At 43.4% G+C, this 23,628-nt stretch overlaps 1 protein-coding gene across 2 annotated transcripts; it reads left to right on the top strand.

Annotated features, from left to right (window-relative positions):
* The first annotated feature begins 493 nt into the window (after nucleotides 1–493).
* On the top strand, nucleotides 494–23,398 carry braf (B-Raf proto-oncogene, serine/threonine kinase). 2 transcript variants are annotated; one of them, XM_062382912.1, is made up of 20 exons: nucleotides 494–642; nucleotides 6,320–6,421; nucleotides 6,536–6,823; nucleotides 7,424–7,527; nucleotides 8,363–8,465; nucleotides 8,553–8,701; nucleotides 10,002–10,121; nucleotides 10,275–10,434; nucleotides 11,232–11,271; nucleotides 11,904–12,023; nucleotides 13,217–13,353; nucleotides 13,432–13,549; nucleotides 14,195–14,279; nucleotides 15,940–16,116; nucleotides 16,194–16,240; nucleotides 16,411–16,529; nucleotides 16,901–17,032; nucleotides 17,856–17,990; nucleotides 18,566–18,719; nucleotides 18,888–23,398. In XM_062382912.1, exons 1-20 carry the CDS (start codon nucleotides 499–501, stop codon nucleotides 18,908–18,910), a joined length of 2,457 nt encoding a protein of 818 aa, XP_062238896.1. In that variant the 5' UTR covers nucleotides 494–498; the 3' UTR covers nucleotides 18,911–23,398. The 2 variants fall into 2 exon arrangements, with proteins under 2 accessions (XP_062238896.1, XP_062238895.1); XM_062382911.1 differs by lacking the exon at nucleotides 11,904–12,023.
* The last annotated feature ends 230 nt before the right edge of the window (nucleotides 23,399–23,628 follow it).

Here is a 23,628-nt window from a genome sequence, read left to right as displayed (position 1 = left end):
AAATTGTGACGTTTTTTTCTTAAGACAGAGTTCCGGGTTTAATCTCAGATGTAAGACTTTAATATTCAAATGTGTTTCCATTGCAAACCTCAAAATCAAACTGAACCCATTTTCTCAGGGTCCTAATCTTCTAGCATCCCATAAACATGCAGAGAACCAGAATTCTGCATAAACTGTTTTCATAGTGAAGTGTGGATTTTAACCCAATTTTTGTTATAGCACCACGTGGTCACTTAGGGTAGGGTATTTTTAACCTCGGCTGATGAGTTTCACTTTTCCATCAGCCAGTGGAAATTCTAGAGAGGGCTTGTATAACCTTCCAGGCTATAATAATGACAATAGTGATGATGATCGCGTATGTGTGTGTAGCGGTTGTGTGCCATCCATCCACGGATCAGAGCTGTGGTCCTGCGCCTCCCTCTCTGTCTCCCCCTCCTGTCCTCAGCACCAGCCTGCGTTTCCCTCTTTTATTTTCCACTCAGTTTCTCGCAGTTTAAAATGGCGGCGTTGAGCAGCGCCGAGTCTCCACCGCCCGTCTTTAACGGAGACACCGCGGAGCGGGAGCCGGGCCTGGAGGAGCTGGGCGCCGGGCTGGACGCCTCCTGTGCGCCGGGGATCCCCGGAGGTCCGCAGGATGAGGAGGTAAGCGCGCACGGCGGCGGGTTTGCGGGTGGAGGCAGGGGACACGGGCTCCGAGCGGAGGTAATTGGATGTACATCTTCAGGAAACACCGGCTGGAACATGGATCGTGGGGGCTGCAGTGCAGGGGGCAACTGACGATGGGCTCAATGTAAACGAGACGTCGGAGTGCTGGGGCTCCCACGGCCCACGGCTTCCAGCGGACAGAGCGATGCGACAGAGCCGAGTGAGCGGGAGGGGGGAGCCTTTATTCGGCCGAGCCTGTGTTTATTTCGGGCCTTTATTCCACTCGCTCCTGGCTTCATTTTTCCAGGCTCGCTGCAGCCTGGTGCGCCAACATAGCGCACGCACGCACGCACATACACGTTACACTCTCTCTCTCACACACACACACACATCACACTCACACACACCTACCTCACACACACTTGTCTCTCTATAGTTGTGAGGGCATAATCCCTGGACCCTTACCCTAACCATCACACCTAAATGCCAGACCATTACCCAAATCGAATTCGAACCCTAAACCCAAGTCTTAACCCACAGCAGCCCTTTGAATTGAGGACTAGCCAAAACGTCCTCACAATGATGGGAATGAACCAAAAGTGGTCCTCATAACTATAGATACACACACACACACACACACACACACACACACACACACACACACAATTACGCTGCTGTCCAATGCATTTCGTGTGTGTGCAGTCTGATGTGCACACATTTTAATTTTCACCAGAGGCTCCTCACCTCAGAGGGCTGATGATGATGGTGGTGGTGGTGATGATGGTGATGATGATGATGGAGGAGGGAGCCAAATCAAGTCGTGCTTGTGAATGTGTGTGACTGTGTTGTGAAGTGCAACACAGTGCAACACACTCACACATACACCATTTAAAGCACAGTGACCATGTCCCATGTAGCCCGGCCTTGGAATCAGTCTCCAGTCTCACAATCTATTATTTCATATCTCACTTCTGTGGCCTCTAGCCAACTTTTAAAAATCTGCTCATCACGTCAGTAAAGAGTCTTCCTGTGGCATCGTATGTTGGGGGCAGCCGGCTGTCATCGTCACCATCTCTGTCATCACTTATTCAAAAAGTCCATGGAGGCGATCTCCCTGCTGCTCCTGTCTTTAAATTGCATTTGGGTTGGTTTCTATCAGACAGCCTAGTGATCATGAAACTATCAATTTGTCTCCAGAAAGGGCTAGATCTTATCCTGAATGGAGATCTCCCTCACTCCTCTGTGTGTGTGTGTGTGTGTTACTCTCTCGACTGTTATACAGACCGAAAAACTAGTTTTTGCTGCCTGAGTTGAAACAGAGTCAGTTACAAATTAAATGTAAAATTGAAATAATGTTCAGTCCACTGTCAACGTTAACAGACATTTACTGGACACAAAAATATTTCAGGCTTCCTCCAAGACCAAGCAGAAATAAAGTCACACAAAGACAACAGCAGCACTTTGTAACTTTGTTTAAAAAAGTGCAAAATGAATTAATATATTATTATTATTTTGCTATTATTATTATTAAGGCACATACAGGGTCACCCTAGCTCAAAGATCTGGTAGAAACACACACATATCGGGCTACTGTGGTTTAGGGGAAGGTCAGTGGTTTGAATCCCAGTCTAGCCCATTCCACAGGCTAGTGTCCTTATAGGCAAGATACTGAGCCCCAAAATTGCCCCTGACGACTGTGGCGCCCTCATAGAAAAGTGCTGCCCATAGACGCACCATGTGAATATGTAGAAAATGTCAAAAACAAAATACTGTTAAGCGCTTTGAGTCATCAGGACTAGAAAGGCACCTGGAAAATGCAGGCTATTTACCATTTATACACAGGCTACAAGCAAGCATTAGCAGCAAATCCATGTTGAATGAACGTATATTATTACTATACCCTAGTTCAGATTGATGCTCATCCTTCCCAAATATGGCCGGGGACCTCAAAACAAGATAATTGTTGTGTCTTTAATTAGCCATATTTCATCTGATCCCCTATGGCCACACCCAGGGCATCATTTCCCACTCTATCTGCAGGGAGAGCTCCTGGAGGCTGATTAGATATGTGCAGACTCAAAGGAAGTTCAATGATAAGCCGGTTGTAAAGTTGGGGGACTCGCAACGGACAGATATTCGTCACACACGTCATGTGTGAACTTGTTCTTCTGTGCAGGGGCTTCCCCTTAATTTAATTTCAAATGACTAATATGTCAAGTAGATATCTTCATGTCATGTTTAAACCAGCTTTAGCATTTCAATCGTAGGATCAGGATTTCTAACCAGCTGCTGCCTCGATGGAAGAGGAAACACTTTAAAAACCAAAGTAAAAGAATTGTCTAATAAAGGTGTTATTGCACAATAACCGGGTATTTTTGACGATGTGTACATTTAGTGTCGTAGATTTAGTTTTGAAATGCTTCGATTTTCTGCAGGCCCAGCAATCCGTCTCTCACAAGTCAGACCGTCTCTCATTTAAGAAAAGTATGAGCCTTGGTTGTCCCTCCAAATTGTGGTCAGCTAAATCCTCTCTGCTTTAATTGTCAAAGTGATGTAAGTCCAGAATTTGACCGGAGTCTATATCTGGCAATTTAAATTGGTTGGGGACGGTTTAGAAAGCAACGTAAGGTCTCACACTTCAGACTGCATGTCAGAGCAAGACACGAAAGCCCAAGGAACTCTCTGTGATAAAACTGTGGTGAGGCATGCATTAGGGTTTTGATATAAAACATTTTCTAAAGCTTAGAGTGTCCACAGGAGCACAGTGACATCGATAATTTGGAAATTGAAGACATTTGGAACCAGTAATACAGGAGTGTCTGTATCAGAGCTTCGGAAGTTGTCTGCAGATATGGGAGAACCTATCGGAAGTACAGCTCTCCATCAATCAGGCCTGGGTACAGTGGCTAGACAAAAGTCAATTTTGAGTACAGAGCACATGACAGCCAGGGAGAGGGGGAAAACAAACTCCGACCAATGTCCTGCAAACATGGTATTCACCCGACTGAAACATCCCTATGATGAAAGCACAAGGGTGGCAGAATCTTGTGGAGTTGTTCCTCAGATGTAAAGACAGGGAGACTGCTCAGAACTGAGGAATAACGAATTCAGGGAGGAAAAGGACACTTCACATGTTGAACTGTGCTTTGAACTCAACAATCGACAAGACAAGTGGTTTTGCATGTGCAAGCAAGTTGTCAGTACTTTACCCATTAGAAAAGAATAACTCGGAAGTTGAGTTTTCTTTTTCTTGGGCCAGAGTTCCAGATCAAAAAATGTCTGTATATGGATCATCCAATGTTTAATATCTATAGCCCTTGTCCTGTGACTGTATTATGTCACAGGAATCTAGGTCAGGTCCCAGGTCAGAAGGGTCTGAATCCAATAGTGATTTTCATAATTTATTTATGTGCAGATTATCTTTCCAGAATAAGCAATTCGTAGTGACAATAAAATATCAGTAAATGGTGAAAAGTACTATTTGATTTTTTTCAGAAATCAAGTTTAGATCTACAGATGTGTTGTTTTGTCTAACTAACCTAAAGAGATTCCGTCTGGTACAACCCATTAAGTTGGGACATTTTGGGGATGACCTATATTTTGACTTGGGCACAATCCGGATTAATTTCAGGAAATTCCGGCCTTACTTCCTAAATTGTTTTTATAACAGTGCCTAAGGTAAAATGTTGCTTATAGACACCATAGTTGCTCAACTTCTCAGGGGCAATTTTTGATATAGCCCAACTGAGGCATGATCTTTGGCCGATATTTAATTTTAATTGCAAAAAAATTCTCATCTGTCAGCCAATATTCCTTACATCATATGCTCATTGTTGAACCATTTGTAGCAGAGATGATAGGATTTATCATTGCTGTTCACTTATCAATGGGCAGGGACTACAAATGGAATTTAGCTTTGAGATTATGTGTTTTTCCCTTCTCTAATTGACCCGAGCATCTTTTTTGGCTTAAGGTTATATAAAAAACAGGGTTAGTTCACATTTGACATCGGTACTGATATATCTGATTGACTGATATTGATCAAAGAAATCGGTCAACCATTTGGTAGAATCGTAATGTTTAGTGGTACTAAGTAGAATTTCAGCTGTCAAAAGTGTCAGTTCTAACTCACATTGTCAGCAAAAAAAAAAGGCTAGCATTAATCATTCACGACAAGTTTGCTTTCATTATAAAGGTTAATAGAACCTTACACTAACTGAAATCAAATAATGTCTCACTGTTGTGAATTGGTGTTGCATCACCTGTTCTTTCTCACTGTTGCCAATTGCATCAGGGTCGGGAAGAGGCTAGAGTATGTGGTTGTTACCAAACTTTCAGATCTGAGAAGTCAGATACAAGCTCAATTTGACCAAAACAAGAACTTCTTTTCACACAACATTTTACTTGGTCTATTTCTCCTTAAAGCGTTTAGACAAATAGGAGAAATACTGTGTCTCAATCACAGCCCTGCCCATATGTTGTCAGGTTAGCTCAGCTGTACCCCGCATTACACTCTCATGTTAATTCATTTTATCTTTATCATCTGGAAAGTGAAAACATCCTATTTCTGCATGGTCAAAGAAGACACATGGAGTCTCTCATGCTGGCTGCTGACAGGTGCCAGAGCTGAGGGCTGGAATGAACAGATGTGTACTTGTATTTGTACTTCCATCACATTTAAATTTGTTTTCCATGTTACAGAACAGTCAGTTTGTAAAGTTTACAGCCTTGCCATCCTGTTGCTACAGTGTTGCTTGATGAGGCAACCAAAAGTAAAAAAAAAAGCAAGTTCTTAATGATGAGTTGACCCACTGTCATTTAGGGGACAGCCCTGTAAAGTAGAGGTGAATTCAGATTAGCAGTGACCCGTCACATGATTATAAGGCAATAGCTACATATTAAAAAAGGAAAGAAAGAGAAAGTTAGTGAATAGTAATGCTTGCTTCCAAGTAACTGTACTTGAATTTGGGGTTCTGCTAGAATAGTTGTACATATTGTTATGTTCAAAATCAATATTTTTCTCATTCTGTACACGTCTGGCAAGCCTGTTTTCACCCTCTAGAATGCTCCGCTTTAGCTCTTGACTCACCTCCCGAAAAGCCCCTTTCTGATTGGCCCACTCTTTTGTGATTGTTCAACCACTTAGTGTATGTAGGAAGTGTCAGGGCCCGTTACCCAGATGCTTCCTGATCAGCAGCAACACTGCTGTCGCCACGGTAATGATGGCGTCAGTTCTGCTGTACCAATTCTGCCTTCCTTCATCCTTCCTTTGCGTTCGACGTCCGTCCAGACATTTTGTTGGGTTATAAAAAGTCCCAGAAGAGTGACATCTCTAGTACTTTACAACATCTACAGTACCTTTAGTACAAACTGTACCTTAGAAGAACATGTGTTTTATTGAAGAAGCATTGGTTCTGCACTGCTCATAATTATAACCTAGACATAAGCTTCTCAGCCTTGAAGTGTCCAAGTTGCTTGTAGTCTTCTGTCCCTGGTGTCTTCTTTGTCATTGTGCATTTAATTTTTTTAAGATGTGAATATTAAAAGGCAAAAGTACAACATCAACGGTGGCAGAGTAATTGACAGATTCACTCTATAGGCCTCAGACTAAGGTTGTTGTTAATTCATTAAATAAACCCACTCCATAATGTTGCTTTGTGTGTTTTCCCCACAGATCTGGAATATCAAACAGATGATAAAGTTGACACAGGAACACTTAGAGGCTCTTCTGGACAAGTTTGGAGGAGAACACAATCCTCCCTCCATATATCTAGAGGTAAGAGTGATTTGACTTAAGTAAATAAAACTTTGGAGACAAAAAATCGTATGAATGACACCAGAGGTTTTGAAGCTTTCGAGTCAGTGCTCTCTGGTGTGTCGCCCCCTTCAGGCCTATGAGGAGTACACCAGTAAGCTAGACGCCCTGCAGCAGAGGGAGCAGCAGCTGTTGGAGGCCATGGGGAACGGCACAGACTTCTCCTGCTCTCCCACAACCACGCCAGCCCTTCTGGAGGTCAAGATGGGGAGCTGTGGGGCTGGAGGCGGGGCTCAGGCCTTTCCTTCGGCCCCCAACACATTGGATTGCCTGCAGACCCCCACCGACGCCAGCCGAGCCAACCCTCGCTCCCCGCAGAAACCCATCGTGAGGGTCTTCCTGCCCAACAAACAGAGAACAGTGGTACGTCGGGATGATTTAAGAAACCATATATTTTTGATTTGCAATAGATTATTATTTATTTTTTTCGCTTATTATAGTCGGTACATTGTGCAACATTAAACTTCAATGTTACCATATGATGCTTTGCACTATACCAGGCTAAGGCTGATTTTCTGCTGCAATCCCCTGGCAGGTCACAGCTAAAAGTTAAATATAATGACCAAATAGCACTAAGCAAACTAGACAAAGACTAAAACGCATTGTTCAGCTTACACACAGTAATGCATCACACACCTTGTCTTCCTTGAAAGTCAGAGCACAGAATAATTTAAGGCCTCCTTGTACTCAGCAGTTCTGGGTCGTTCTGGATCATAATTGACAAATGTGAGAGAAATGTGGTGAAATCTTTGGTTATCAATCAAAAGGATCAGTGTTGTGAATGTTTGATGAGCTCCACAGTGGATAGCCGCTGATACACCAGATACAGACAGACCCTTAACCCGTATTAACCCACACCGATGGCCACCAGGAACAGTCTTACTCAAACTCAGCAGTTCCCCCTCATCCAGCCTCCTCTGCTGTGCCGCGTCAGTTCAGTGAGTGTTGCTGTGCTGTGTTCAGGTCCCAGCCCGCTGTGGGATGACCGTGAGAGACTCGTTGAAGAAAGCTCTGATGATGCGAGGCCTCATCCCTGAGTGCTGTGCCGTGTACAGGATGCAGGACGGGTAAGTGTGTCTCTATTGTACTGTGGAGGAGACAAACTAATAATGCATATGCTGATACTTGACCCTTTCTTTTGTTATATGCTGTCCACACACTGGTGTCAGGTTACACTGTCTTTGATATACATAACACACTATAATTTCCCTTGGATATACATTTGTATATATTATTATAAAATGTACAGTGTTGTCCTGAACTTAATTTACATACATAGCCGTTACTCTCTTTACTGTTCTGCTTTCAACCTGTTTGGAAAATTCAGCTTTTATATTTAAATGATTACACTGTGGTTTAAAGAGCGATGCACATTTTGGGAGATGATATGTGAACAAATATATTAAGCACTCAGGTTTGTCCGATTTCTCTTGATCTTCTGAGCTCTGAGAAAGAAAGAAAATTCTGGTCGTGTGAAACCAAGACTAAGCTGTTTGATCTCAGTTCTTACGAGAGGATGTGCAAAGAACAATGGCAGAGACTCTATTAACCCCAATGTGCAAGACTTGCTGCTTTATACTTGAGAAGACTCGACTATATTCACTACCAAAGGTTCTTCAATTAAGTAATGAATTAAGGGTATTGATATTTATGTGAAATTTGTTTTTCATGTTTTAAAATGTAAAATCTAAGGTACAGTATTTACCTGAGGTACAAATATTCTGTTTCACTTTGTTTAAAAAGCAGCAACATGACAAAATGTGTGAAAAGTGAAGGAAGGCTGAATACTTTACAAATGCTCTGTCCATTTAAAATCTACATATGCATATGTCTGTGTGTGTTTACATATTTCATAATCACAAAAATCATATAAATCAGTGGAATATGAACTTCCTGTTTCAGAGAGAAGAAGCCTCTTGGCTGGGACACAGACATATCCTGGCTGACAGGGGAGGAGTTACATGTAGAAGTGTTAGAGAATGTGCCGCTCACCACACACAACTTTGTGAGTACGACCTGACAAACTCCGCCTGCTGATTGTATTCCTCAGCCTTATCTGGTGCCTGATTGTGTGTCTGTGTTTGATTGACAGGTGAGGAAGACCTTCTTCACACTGGCCTTCTGTGACTTCTGCAGAAAGCTGCTCTTCCAGGGTTTCCGCTGTCAGACCTGCGGTTACAAGTTCCACCAGCGCTGCAGCACTGAGGTTCCACTCATGTGCGTCAACTACGACCAGCTAGAGTGAGTTTCACACGGCGTCGTTGCACCATGATGCTGTTGCCCGGTCGGGACTCAACCTCATGTTGTACACAGGAGAGGGACTTCCACTGTGATCTTGGACTTTGGATGTCATCGCACGTGTGCAGTAAAATACACCTTTATCCTGCTGTAGCAAACTGCAGAGTGTAGCTGTGTAAGCTTCACGGTGTTAACTCATGCTAGCTCAGTTATAAGGGTGCTAGATAAGAGCCTAGATTTGTTCTTGTGGATGGGTCTATTTGCTGGTGTGTCATACTGAATACTGGAAAGTGATGCGAAAGGTGCTGATGTTAGCTTTACACGCAATCTGTTTCATCTTGGGTTGGGAGGTCTGAACTGGCATGTGACGATGATGACATAGCGGCAGTCTTGGTGTGATGAGCACTGGCACTTAAAAAACTCAATTAGCATTAACAAAGCGTTTTAAAAAAGCTGCAGATTCTCATTTCCACCTGATGCTATCTTGGTTACATGTAAAAATCAAACATGTCTGTTGTCTTGACACAGTGAAAGAAGGCTGTACAACCATGAATGAACTGTTTCTGCAGTTCCAACAAATCAACCTTGTTGTTTCTGCCGTGGTGACAGTCAGTCCCCAGTGATAGATCCCTATGTCGTTCAGCAGATCATATTTTGTAGTTTGGCTGACTCAAATAAATCGAAATCTAGACTGGATGTGAAGGGACATTTAGCTAGAAGTGGTCATTGTAGTGATTTGCTCAAACCCTGAATATACTGTGTACATTACATTACATTACATTACATTATTGTGACACTACAGTACTGTTCTCCTGGCTGAGCTTTGGGCTCTATGCCTTCCTTTGTCTGTCAGATGACTACAAATTAAGATACATTTATTTATCCCAAACACATGCACAGACATGCATGTGTCACACTTATGCAATGGAAGGGAAATTTAACCAATGCTTTTAACCCATCTGGTGCAGGACACACAGAGCAGTGAGCAGCCATGTACGGCACCCAGGGAATAGATGTTTGGGGGGTAAGGTGCCTTGCTCAGGGGCACTAGACAGGGTAGGGAGAATCCTCTTGGATCTTTGGACTGATCGTCTTTTTGTTGTTTCTCCGTGGAGTTGAACCAGAGACGAACCAGAGACCTTTTCTGCCCATAGTCCAAGTTTCTGCCACTAGTCCACCGCCTCTCCAAATTCTGCAGTGTTTCCTGATTTTGTTGTTAATAAGTGAGACTTCATTGCTGAGTCAGGCTGGGATTGACTGAGGAATGAATTATTAACTAACCTTGACGATTTGTGTCCTGCAGCTTATTGTTAGTGTCCAAGTTCTTTGAGCATCACCCGTTCACCCAGGAGGAGGGGTGCTCGGAGGGAACCACCCCCGTGTCTGAGGCCTGTCCGTCACTTCCCCCGTCCGACTCCATGGGGTGAGTCGTCCACCGGCACAGTTTTTCATTCCATAATGTCACACTCACTTGTGCTAATCTCATTCATTTTAACACAAAGTAAATGTGCAGAGTGATGTCTTGTACTTTTTGTTTTTCACGACTACTCTTAACTAGCAAACCTTATCTTTCCAGGTCTATATGCCACGCCAGTGTATCACCGTCCAGGTCCATACCCATCCCACCCAGTTTCCGTCCCAACGAGGAGGACCACCGTAACCAGTTTGGCCAGCGGGACCGTTCGTCCTCGGCCCCAAATGTCCATATTAACACCATCGAGCCTGTCAACATAGATGTGAGTCTGCTTTCCCTCTGCTAGTATTATGATGAGAAATGTCAGCCATGAACTTTCCCCCAGTGATCAGATGACAATCAGACAGAGCTTGACCACATGGAAGCATAAGTGTAAATGCACCCGAGACAGATTGTGTCCAAACGGACAAACCTCCTCCGTTGGTGGTCAGGGGACGACTGCATACACCCACTACTAATGGCAGAATTACACAATCACACACGACTGTGCAGACCAATGAGCTAGATGCAGCTAGCAGCCATTAGTCAGGAAGCAGTCCTTTCCTCAGTCCCTATGTTATTCAAAACCGATGTGAAGAAGAGACCAATCAAAAGAAAGACACAATAACACAGCTTTACAGATAGACACCATGTTCTTCTCTTCTTGTGCTGTATTTTTGTTGTTGTTTCTAGACCTGCACAAATGTCAGGAGAATGTAATGTCTATTTCGCTATGTCTACGACATTTGAAAATGGCAGTTTTGGCTTCTGGTTAAATCGGAAAACTTCGTCAAATAGGTTCCTTGTCCTTTCATATTACTTAATACAAAAAAGAAATAAAACCAAAGTAACTGCTATTATTCTTGTTATTACAATTAAAGCACATTAAAATCAGTTTGTTTCCCTTCACATTATTTCAATGTGTTGCTTCTAAAACGACCCTGTGAATACAACACAAACATGGGTGCACCTTCTGTTAGAGCCTTGCTAGAGTACTTTGTATATTTCAATATTAAATGTGTGTGTGAATAATTATACATGTTGTCCATATTCGTGATTTTCTCCCCTCCTTCATTTCAGGACCTGATTCGAGATCAGAGCCTACCACGATCAGATGGAGGTACGGTTCACAGCAGCAGACGCCTGTAGCTTCTGTTCCCACCATCCTGCGTCTGCGTGCTCTTAGTCTTTTGTGTGTGTGTGTATGCATATGTGAGTGTTTGAATGTCTGCGTGTGGAGATTTGTGTAGCCCTGCAGCCAGTCACTGACAGTAGGTTTTATTTTTCAGATCTGTGGGTCAGGGTTTTTGGAGAGGAAATAACCTCCACTTGCGCAGACCAGTCCGACTTAAGAGTTGCTCTGCCAGGTCAGGAGGAACATGCGTAGCTGATGAATCTTTTCAGCCTTAATTAATAAAGAATTCATGGTAATTAAGTCAATCGGAAGCTCGACAGTTAATCCGTGGTGTGCTGTGGGCGGCTGGTTCCCCCTGCTTCTTCTACTCGTCTCGCTCTCCGACACAAAGTCGTTTCCGATTGCGTTAAATGATTCCAAATCGACACGTGAACGTTTCGGCTACGTGAAAACCTGCAGATACCCTGACTGACAGAGCTAAGCTAGCGTGCTGGCAGCGTAGGGAGGTAGCGGGGCTCCTCATTCAGGAGCCCGGCGGTGTCTCTGGACGCCAGCTAGAGGTGAGAGGGGCAGGGTGAGTAGCAGTGATGGTCTGTCTGTCTCTCTTTGCCCTGCAGCCCCCCCGACCCACCCCGCCCGCTGCTTGAGGAAGCACCGAACACGGACCTCAAGCCCCCTCCTATACTCCTACCCCAATGACATAGTGTTTGATTTTGAGCCTGAGCCTGTTTACCGAGGTAGCTAGGCCTCTGCGTGTTCCTGTGTCCTTCCACATCCACCCCAACCCCACCTGTCCAAACCCCGCCACCCCCCCACCCCCCCATCCCTCCCCACCAACTTCCCCACTCTCCCTGTGTCCCATCCACGACATCCACTGTGTGTGCCCTCTCTCTTTCCTCTGTGTCTTCTCTTGCTCTCTCTCTCTCTACCACACAGCCGACACGACACGGGTTACACAGGGATCTAGCTTTACTCTGATGAGACACTTGTGATTGTGTGGATGGTGGTTTGTAACATATAATGCATAAGAAAGTAAATCAGGGGATTTAACAGCACATTCTGACTTATTTAAAGGTTAGAACAGTATGAAAATATTTTGTTTTTATCTGGTCAATATTGTGATTGCAATCAACATTTTATTAATCAATCAACAAATCAATTCTTAGTCCTGTGTATAGCTTTTTATGTTTGTACTAGACATCAGCACAAAGGTATCTTCTTTCTACACTAGTAATCTTAGATAAAGATAATAACTCTGGCACACAAAAATTAGGATGTAGGTTTTAAAATTATAACTTTATACTTTTTGACAATGAACGGCTCAATTCTTTTCCCTGGGTCTTTGATAAGAGTGTAGTGACGTTACACATGTCTCTCTCAAGAAGAAAGTCTCCCTCATTAAGGAAAATACTGGAATTCCCCTTTAACTGGGGATTCCAACAACTTTTTTTAATATCTGAAAACGAAGACTCAACCCACTGTCCATTAATGATAACATGCAATTTATTTTTTTCAATCAATGTTGGCTATAAAGAACTGCACTTAAAAAAAAAAGATGTTATTTTCTTAACCTTAAAAAGAAGTCCAATTCAGATTGATTTGTAACTCGTTCATAGCTTTTTTAGTAAACAGTTCAAACAGTTTAAATCAGCTAAACTACTCTCCAACATGATAACATTATTTGTGATCCTGAAGAAGTTAATAACATGTATCTGTAAAGTCAGGATGATTAAACCATAACTACCATCCAACCAAGCACCTCGCTCCCCTCTCCTCCGTGCATGTGACCGGACACACTCAACTGATTCGGACGCCTCAGTCCCCCGCCTACAAACCTCTCCTTCTCTGCACCTCTGCTTCTCCTCCTCTCCTGTTTGACCTGCGTTTCTCATTCTCTCTCCTTCTTTTGTCGTCCGCCATCCGTCTCCAGGCTCCACCGCAGGGCTGTCGGCCACGCCACCCGCCTCTCTTCCCGGCTCCCTGTCCAGCGTCAAGGTTCCACAGAAGTCGCCGTGTCAGCAGAGGGAGCGCAAGTCGTCGTCCTCGTCTGAGGACCGCAATAAGATGGTAAGGGCTTTGGTGCAGTGTTTCTGTAGTTCAGTGTTTGTGTGTGTTTGTGTGCTGACTATGTGTCCTGTGGAACAGAAAACCCTGGGGAGAAGGGACTCCAGCGATGACTGGGAGATCTCAGAGGGTCAGATCACTCTGGGCCAGAGGATAGGCTCTGGATCGTTTGGAACTGTCTACAAGGGAAAGTGGCACGGTAAGAGCAACAGCACCCCCTACTGTCAGTCCACCACCTTCTGGTGAGGAAGCAGTTAAAATCCTAGGCATCAAATCAGAATTCTAATGATTCATTACAATGAATCAGGACAATACAGTCTGTATTCCGGGCTATTTCTTAGTGGGTTCCAGATGTTTGATTTAGTTTTCATATGTCCAGGGTGTCGTACGGTCATGGAAAACCTTATTTTTAAAATGTGTTTTTCCAGGCCTGGAAAAGTCATTGAAAAAAATAATCTCCCAAAAGTTTTGGAAAAGTCATAGAAATTTGTTATATTCATATTTTCATGTCGTTCATTATGCTGAGTTTTATATAATCTATATGCTTTTATAGAAATCAATCAAAATATATGCAGGCATACTTGGGTTTGTGTCATTTTAGGTATACTGCATGCCTTGGAATTCTCATTGTTAGTTTGAATGTTACATTTTATCACTTTTTCGTGTAAACTCCGAGATTTCACAAAATGTTCGGTCATGGATTTCCATTGAAAAGTCATGAAAATCCATTGGTCAAAATGTGTATGAACCCTGTCTGTCGCTACAAGCTTTCTGAAATTTTCCGACAATGTGGACGAAGCCATCTTGCACTATTTGAGAACCAGCTGTCCTCTCCTCCTCTCAGGTGACGTGGCGGTGAAGATGTTGAACGTCACCGCGCCCACGCCACAGCAGCTCCAGGCCTTCAAGAACGAAGTGGGAGTCCTCAGGTAACTTCTGCCACCTGCTCTGGGATCAGGAGAATCCGTGCACCTTTTTTTTTTATATATACAGTTGCAATCAGAAATATTCAACCCCCCAAAGATTTTAAGGATTTATCAATTAAAGTAGACAGAATCTTGTTCTTTGATCAAGATTCTGCTTCGGATGCCTTCTTTATGAGTTGAGTGATAAAGAAAATCAACACAGAAAATGCATGATGTAGTATTTGTGTGTAGCAGTATATTTTGTTAAGATAGCCATGTCACAATTATTCAACCCCTATATAAAATTGTTGTTTTTAAAGCTGTCTGACAGGTTTTTTTGTCCTAAAGTTGAGTTGAAACATTATTAAGCCTTTGGGAACTCTATACTGATCCTTCATTTGCTTCAGCTGTGATGCATATATAAACCCCACCCATGAAGGTATTCAAGGTGAGTTGCAATCATGGGAAAGACAAAGGAGCTTACACAAAAGCTGAGAGAGGAGATTATTTCATCACACCTGAAAGCCCTCGGGTAGAAGAAGAATTCCCCAAAAAATTATATTCCAAGAGACACAATTGGGAACATTATAAGGAAGTTTACAACTGATGGAGCAGCTTCAAACCTGCCTGGCCGTGGAAGAAAGCCCAGCATTTCATCAAGGACCCTCAGCAACTTAGTCAGAACAACTCAGATAAATCCCTGTGTGACAGCAAAACACCTACAGGATGACCTGATGAAGGCTGGTACAAGTGCTGCAGTTGCAACTATAAGACGTGCACTGAATAATAAAGGACTTAATGGACGGCTCCAAAACGCACTCAGCTCTTTACCACAAGCAACATCAAAAGTCGACTAGAATATGCCAGGAGGAATTTGGATAAGCCTACAGAGTTTTGGGTGACAGTTCTATGGACTGATGGAACTGTTTGAACGTATGGACCAGCGGTATGTCTGGCGTCTGAAATTTTAAAGTGATGTGAAAGGAATGTGATTCTTTTAAAGAGAATCACATTCCTCATTTTAAAGAGGAATGTGATTCCTTCTGTTGACAAAGTAAACCTTGGTGATCATTGGACTTTCCAGCAAGACAATGATCCAAAGCAAAATCTCCAAGTCCAACAAAGCTTGGTTGAGAAAAAGATCCTGGAACGTCCTGGAGTTGCATTCACAGTCACCAGATTCAAATTTGATTGAAAATCTTTGGTGGGATTTAAAGGCAGTTGCAGCATGGAAGCCATCAAACATCACTGATCTAGAGGCTTTTGCACTTGAAAAATGGGCAAAGATTCCAATCGAGAGGTGTAAGAAGCTTGTCCGCACTTACCGAAAACATTTTTTAGAAGTTATTAAAGCTAGAGGATGCGCCACAAAGTACTGAAGCTTGGGGGTTGAATAATACTGCACATGCACATGTGTTGAAAGAGTTACATTTTTCATTTGAACTTCAAAGTTAAGTCAACTTCTGTTGTCAAAATAACTAAAATACGCATCAATAAATATCTTTTGTTGTTTGATGAGTTTTTTTTGTCATTTATTGTCATTATCTGTCATCCACATCACTATAATCTATAGTCTATTGAGGTGAGGTGGTTGAATATTTCTGATTGCAACTGTATATAAAGAGCCACACAAAAAACATGCAGCTGCATAGTTTCATCGACCTGTCTGTGTGTTTCCCTGAAGGAAAACGCGTCATGTGAACATCCTGCTGTTCATGGGCTACACCACCAAGCCTCAGCTGGCCATCGTGACCCAGTGGTGCGAAGGCTCCAGTCTGTACCACCACCTACACATCATCGAGACCAAGTTTGAGATGATCAAGCTGATAGACATCGCCCGGCAGACTGCTCAGGGCATGGAGTGAGTCTGCCCCCCCTGCACACAGACACACACACAAAGTCTCAGTGTGTTTAATCCCTGTTTCTCTTCCTCCTCAGCTACCTGCATGCAAAATCAATCATCCACAGAGATTTGAAGAGCAACAGTATCCTTTGTCACTTTATGTCACTGGGTCAAGTCAAGCTTTAGGCCGAGGCCCTTTAAGCAAACTTGCAACTAAAAATATAGACCCTGCATAGAATTCAGTTGCGCCGACATGGCATAGATCATAGGTGTGGGAGAAAAGAGTGTTTCCATGACGACCCCTCCTCCCAGATATTTTCCTCCATGAGGATCTGACGGTGAAGATCGGTGACTTCGGCCTGGCTACAGTCAAGTCCCGCTGGAGTGGCTCCCACCAGTTTGAGCAGCTGTCTGGATCTATTCTGTGGATGGTCAGTATCACTTCCCTTTTATTTTGTAAGACCTCTGCACGTTATATTTCCGTGTTGTCTGATCGCACTATCCTTGTGAACACGATATTTCAAGATCGCCTCGGGGGAGTTCGTATAAATTTTGTACAAACATTCACTTGGACTCAAGGATGAACTGATTCGATTTGTAGTGAGAGTGTCCAGACACTGAACCTGCTGGGCTGCTAATGGGTTAGTGATGTATGATAGAGAAAGTGCTGCACATAGAGGCACCGTAGGAACTGTGTGACTAGTTGGATGGGAAAACTGTACTGTAAAGCCCTTTTGAGTGGTCATCAAGACTAGAAAAACTCTATATAAATACAAACCATTTACCATATCTGCTCTCTCAGGCTCCAGAGGTGATCCGGCTGCAGGACAAGAATCCCTACAGCTTCCAATCAGACGTCTACGCCTTCGGCATCGTGCTGTACGAACTCATGTCCGGAGTGCTGCCCTACTCCAACATCAACAACCGAGACCAGGTGAGAAACTATTAAGATTTGTAAAATTTCGATTTAATTCACGTTTCATATGTCATAATTTTGTATTCATCCATACATAAACATAAGTGCTTGTTATTTCGTAACATGCATCACTCGATCTTTTTTAATTTAACCATAATAATAATGTGGCGGTCATACTCGGATTATTAACCACCACAAACAATAAGCTGTAGTGTAATTAATCCTTTATACACCGGCTAAATAAATACGATCAGGAAAAATCAATGCACAGGGGAACTGTAGAAGTGCTGATGGTTGATTTAGCAGTTTATTAATCTATTGGATTTAAAAACTTGACAGTCGTGTTGCACGTCCATTGAGCTGAAATGTGCTGATCTCTTGTTTTTAAGTGTTCCCTCTCCAGGACAATGTTAGACTGTCACTTGTTCAAATGATTCCGCACCAGCTACAACCTCAATAATCAGCTAGAGCAACGGCTGCTGCCATTGCATACCCTAAGAGTCAGGTTTTTGAATTTGTTTAATTGTTTATAAGTATAAAACAAAGTATTTTCAATTTAAAAGTACCATTGTAGTGGCCACTGAACCTGAAGAGGATGTTGTTTAGATTCAAGGTCCCATAAATCAAAGTTGACCTTATTGTGAACCTTATTGAAAACAGGTTTGCCAATTAGCAGCAAACTGCACTATGGGCCCTTACCATAATCGATTAATACAACAATAGAATCATAATATAATATTAGCCCATACTTAACATGTCCTAATAACGTTTACCACATAAAGACATGTAGTGCAGTGACTCCTACACAGATTCTGATGCCTCCTCTCTTCTCCTCCCGCAGATCATATTCATGGTTGGTCGAGGTTACTTGGCTCCCGACCTCAGCAAAGTGCGCAGCAACTGTCCAAAGGCCATGAAGAGGCTGATGGCCGACTGTCTGAAGAAGAAGAGGGAGGAGCGACCTCTCTTCCCTCAGGTCAGGACATAAATGTTTCTGCTATTTTATTTCATTGGGAAGACGACAGATAAATACAATAGAATAAATACGATATTTGTGCCCATATACATTCGTCCCCATGAAACGGTCTCAGCGAGAGAGAGAGTGAAAAGTGGGCGAATAGAGTCAGGATAAAGAATACAAATGTATGTAGGTTAACAGTTTGTACAGTTGAATAGATTCTCGGAGGAAAAAACATTACTTCAGCAAAATGAAATAACCAGGCGCACAAAACAGCTGGACTAAGCCAATTGCAGATGGATGTTATATTCCTCCAATCGCTTAGCCCTTGTAGATATTTATCTTCAACAGGCTCTCAGACAGTTCCTCATTTCCCTGTGATAGAAGACAATATAATAAAAGCCCTGCATTTACTCAAAGGGCAGAATGCATCCCTCCATTTCTTCGAAGCTCTCATTCCAGTTAACCTTCCCCACTGCTCCCCCTGTTAGGCGCATTTCACTCAAACAGATTACAACAATATTTGTCTTGGTTTTGTTTAAATGCTGTTGCAGTGACTGATGGATCTGCGGCTGTGCTGTGTATTCCTACAGATCCTGGCGTCTATAGAGCTGCTGGCTCGCTCGTTACCCAAAATCCACCGCAGCGCCTCGGAGCCTTCGTTAAACCGAGCCGGCTTCCAGACGGAGGACTTCAGCTTGTACGCCTGCGCCTCCCCCAAAACCCCCATCCAGGCCTGTGGCTATGGTGAGCTCACACACACACACACACACACAAGTATACACAAACATCTGACTTCACAGCACCCGGGAGGAAACTAGTCCACAGAAGGATACAGTGTTGGCAGCAGCAGTAGTGTGGCTGCTGCAGCAGTGCTCACACACTTATTTTCTCCATGTCTCTCTTGTTTTTCAGGGGAGTTTTCAGCATTTAAGTAAGTGCTGCAGATCCCACCACTCCATCCCTCGTCACCTCTCAAAAGTCTCGTGTCTCTGCGGTGAATTCATTACTGGGGGAAAAAATCAAAATTTGTCTCAAAGAACCTGAAGACGGCAACCAAAAGCTGTCCTGCAGTCAAACAGCCACTGCGACAGACAAAACTGAATTAGGAAAAAAACAAAAAAGGAGCAAACAAAGCTGACACAAAACTAAAAACAACATCCACATCAAAACCTTTTTCCCCACCTGCCGGAGGGAAAAGATGAAGGCGACGATGAAGGGGAGATGGCGGAGGGGACGTCAGGGAGAAGTCGAGGCTGTGGACGCCGCTCGTCTCGTCGTTTCCAGTGCGAACGAGGAGGGGGGCTGGGGTTTTTTTTCAGCCGGGCCACCACAAACCTGCACTTGGAGTGACGGCAGTGAACGGGGCCTGTGGAAGGAGACGCAGCGCTCCCGTCAGACGGGCCACGTGTCACTGGGCAGGGGGGTTAACCCTGCCACCCCCTAACCTGAAGAGCGATGACTTGAAAGATAGATCTCTCTTTTGACTTTTTCAGTTGTTTCTCCTGTTTCAGAGTTAAGCTAGCACTGGCTAGGAATGATGACCCTTTTCTGTCTTTTGTTTCTATAGGAGATGGTAGCAGTGCGACATGCAGCACTGGCCCTTTTTTTTTTGTCCTTTTGGGCTGAATGCTTACCAAATTCTGCAAAATACTGAGTTTTGCCTTCTTGTTTGCCTCCAACACCAGTCAACACCAGTGATGAAACGGCCGCAGCTCTTTATCTCTCTGGAATAGATTGTGCATGATAAAGCAGGAGAAGCAGATTTGCAGGAGTCTCTGGCACAGTACCTGCTCTTTGGGCGGAAAAATGCAAATTTATTTGGCAATTCATGGAAACAACGCGAGAAGGATTTCGTAGTCCATCTACAAAGAACCCGGTCGGAGATTGACTCATTTAGATTGGTCTCGATTCGCAAGATCTCTCGATGTTGGATAACTCGACGGAGACGCTCTACCTTTTCAAATGATCTCATTGGAAGGGGTTATTTGTGCGGCTTTCATTTGGAAACTCCGTAGCCGCGCGTGAAGGGAGAAAAGATGCAGGCTTGATAGATAATGGAAGCTAAACTAAGGTTTGTTTTTTAAAGAGCCTAGTCTAAGCCAAGCTGCTGCCTGGGGTTTATACTGAGCTAAAGAGTGTGTACAGTAAGTTGTTACACAGCGTCTTCGTAACTAAAGCTTTTCATTCGCTTCTGACGCTTTTCCACAGAACCCAAACTCTACTTTTTTTTTGTGACACCAAGTGCATGTCTTTCTTCTTTCTTTTTTTTTTTTTTTTTTTTTTTTTTTTTGAAATCACGTGGCTTTAATATTGCACTCTGCTTAAGACGGGGACCTTTACTTGTTGCCGCTGCTAACCAATGAGCCGCAGCGTGATCTGCTGAAGGGACACGTGGTCTTCTGGCAGGTTCTGTTAGTCTTGAAAAAAAAAAGAAGTTCTGAAACGTCCTTTCAGTCACACCTTTCTAACCTTTTTCTACACACATGCACCTGTACTCTTTTCATGCCAGCGTGTGTTGTAGGTGTTACACATTCTTTTCTTTTTTTTTCTCGTTTTTTCATTATTGTCATTATTTGCCTTTTTCTGTACAGGCAGGCCTGCAGATATTTACTTATTTATGTGAATCTTTTTTTTTTTGTTGGTTTAACTGATTTAATTTTCAGAACCGCTTTATTTTACGCTCTGTCTTTCTTTAGACGCTTGTTTTGGTCTTTGTGACTCGTGTACTTGCACTTTGTAGAGATGAGACGGATTCGAAGCGAACGAGCGACTTGCCTTGACTTTTTTTTTTATTGAAGAATAAATTGTGACATACAGAGCTGATGACCTAAAAATCCACCTAATGCATGAGTCATCTGCCGAGGCCCGAGTGTGAATATTTTTTGCAGAGAATGACTCTTTGATAGAGCCTCCACGAGCCGAGAATGTCACCACGAGCCGAGTATGTCACCACGTGTGATGGGGAGCGGAGAAAATGAGGCTGCCCGGCTTGATGAATGGATGTTTGGAGGTAGAGCACACGAGTTGAAGCGTCCATCCATCCGAATACGACAAACTGGTTCTTCACATTCATCATGGATCATGCCTTTCCATCATAAACGCCATGAACTTAACCCCCACTCCCACCCCCCTAATCCGCTTCACGGAACTGTCCGGCCTGTGAAGAGATACACTTACTTCTCATCTCACCCACAAGTCCCTTAGCACAAAGACTGGAAGCAGAGGGGGGGGGGGGGGGGGGCGGAACTGCTACCCCCGACCCAGGACAGTCTTACAGCTTACCCCGGTCCTGGATCATAGACCTCCTGGAATTTTGACCGTTTTTCGTCACAGGGCAGCTCATGAAATGTGTCACACTTTGCATATTGAACATGCAAGTGTGGTTAAAACTTAAAGGGTAACCAAACCCAAATCTTAGTGAAGCCTGGCATCTACTGATGAAAGCACGGTACTTAATTCCCACCGGCTATTTGTCTGGTAATCATTCTGAACATTATTCCGTCGTTGTCTCAGCAGTGTCAGCCACGTTGCCGGGTCACATGATGCTTTGGTTCAGGTCTTGTAAACAGCTTGTGCCCTCAAAACGCTTCAATTATTGAGCACAAGTCGTTGTGGGTTGGGTATTGAAAGACCAGCTCGAGTAATGTGCTTTCACCATGAGGCTTTAAGCTCAAAGTCGGTTTGGTTTGCACTCATCTCTAGTCTGTAAATTCCAAAGACATAGAAACAGTATTGGTCTCTTAAAAGTTACATATCTTTCGGTATGAGGGACGATCATATCCATCCTTAGCTTCACTAAGCATCAGAAGAAAAACCATCGGGTTCAGGTTGTGAAGGAGACTTTGAGTCATTAGAGAGACAACGATGGCATGGTCAGGAAAGGCTACAGGTTTGGAGATAAAGATACAAAAAATTGGAAGGTGGAAGTGGAAGATAAGGTAATTGGTTAAGGGTTCTTTAATCATTACATTCTACTAACTGGCTCAGAAACCTTATTTAATCCTCTCCTCTGCCTCAGAGCTATAATTATGGTTTTATATATATATATATATATATATATATTTTTTTTTTTTTTTGAAGTCCGGGCTTTGATGCAGGCCTTGGTCATTACAGCTCAAGGATACACATCTCCAAGCACTGGACCACAAAGTCACTAACACGTTCACATAAAGGACAGTTCAGAGTCCGTGGACTGTGGCAGGAATCTGCAGGGAACATGCACAGTTTACAGAGGAAGCCCCTGTCAGCCACTACTCGCTGAATCTGACCTTATTCTCACAAGAGTTTAACTTCTTAAGAAAGTTACACAAACATTTTGTCACATCTCAATAAAGTTCCAATTAAGGCTGGAAAGCAAGTAAACTCTGTCCGGGCTAACCCTAACCCTAACCAAAACTGTCTGGTCTCTGCTCTAAGTCCTCTCACATGCTGGTCTCGGAGCTGTTGACTCTATCTCATGGTTTTCTTCAGCACGTCGAGCTGACACAGGTGAAAAAATGCAGATGTTCAAACTTTGATTGATGATTTTGTTCATGTCGGGGGGGGGGGGGGCATTCTTGACATTGGAAAGAACCTCCGCTCCACGTTTACTTACTGGCTTGTTGTAACAAATGTAGGTGAATGTTAAAGCCCACACATTGGAATCAATTAAACCTCCAAACACCTGATCTGGTCCAGAACCAGTGAGTAAGTGGACTTGTTTGGTAAACTTCGGTTTACTAGGTCAACAATGAACTGGCGGCCTCACTGGAAAATATCACGTGGTGTCAGTCCTCTTCCACAGGCATCGGTGTGGTCCTTCAAAAACTAGCAGATAGGAGTAATCTAGGATTTTACATTTTCACATTCTTCATTGTTACAGGACATGAGGAAGAAGACAGCAACGTCTTTAAGAATGCTGTATTTATTATCACGTTTACTGATGTCCGTCTATAAACCGGAGTTTACAGGACTGACTCTCTCCTCCGCCGCCCTCCTCCTTATCTCACTCTCTCACTCTCTTCTCCGCCACGTAATGCACAGCCTTGCTCTCTCTTCATTCCCCCCTTTTTGTTCTTCAGACACATTCCCCTCCTCCCTCCTCCTTGCCTGCACCTTATACCCAACAACTGAGAACTATCATGGAAAAAAAAACTAACTTTGTGGAGAATTTTTTTTTTGGGGTTACGTTTTTGTTTCACCTGTAAATAGTTGTACAAAGGAAATACTGTCAGTTTGCTAGGAGGCATGGAGACCACAAATGTAACAAATGATAAGCTGTTGAAAAGGAAGAGACAAGGATTAAAAGATGTTTTGATAGGCAGACTTCTGAGAAAACCAGTTGAGTGTAAAAACTATTTAAGGCTGTATCATAAGAAGAAAAAGCTTAATGTATTTGTTGTGAATATGAAAAACTGATATATTAAAGAAGTGCATGAAAACTGTCGCTGGGTTTCAGTCTCGTTTGTATGGTGACGTGTTGGGGGGGTGTCCTCCTCCACTGGTAGTTTCCTTCCACACGGTGGCAGCACCTGCTCCTGTAATGCTCCCAGAAAGATTCCCTAGCTGTGACGTGAGCTGTGAAATGATGTCAAAGTGGAGCTCGACATCGTTTCCTCTTGTGTGGTGAGTCTGCCATCACAATGTGGGTGTTTTTTACACGTATGTCGAAGAT

The sequence above is a fragment of the Platichthys flesus genome, chromosome 23 (genome assembly GCF_949316205.1).
Source record: "Platichthys flesus chromosome 23, fPlaFle2.1, whole genome shotgun sequence".
Classification (NCBI taxonomy): Eukaryota; Metazoa; Chordata; class Actinopteri; order Pleuronectiformes; family Pleuronectidae; genus Platichthys; species Platichthys flesus.
This window is presented reverse-complemented; position numbering and strand designations above follow the sequence as displayed.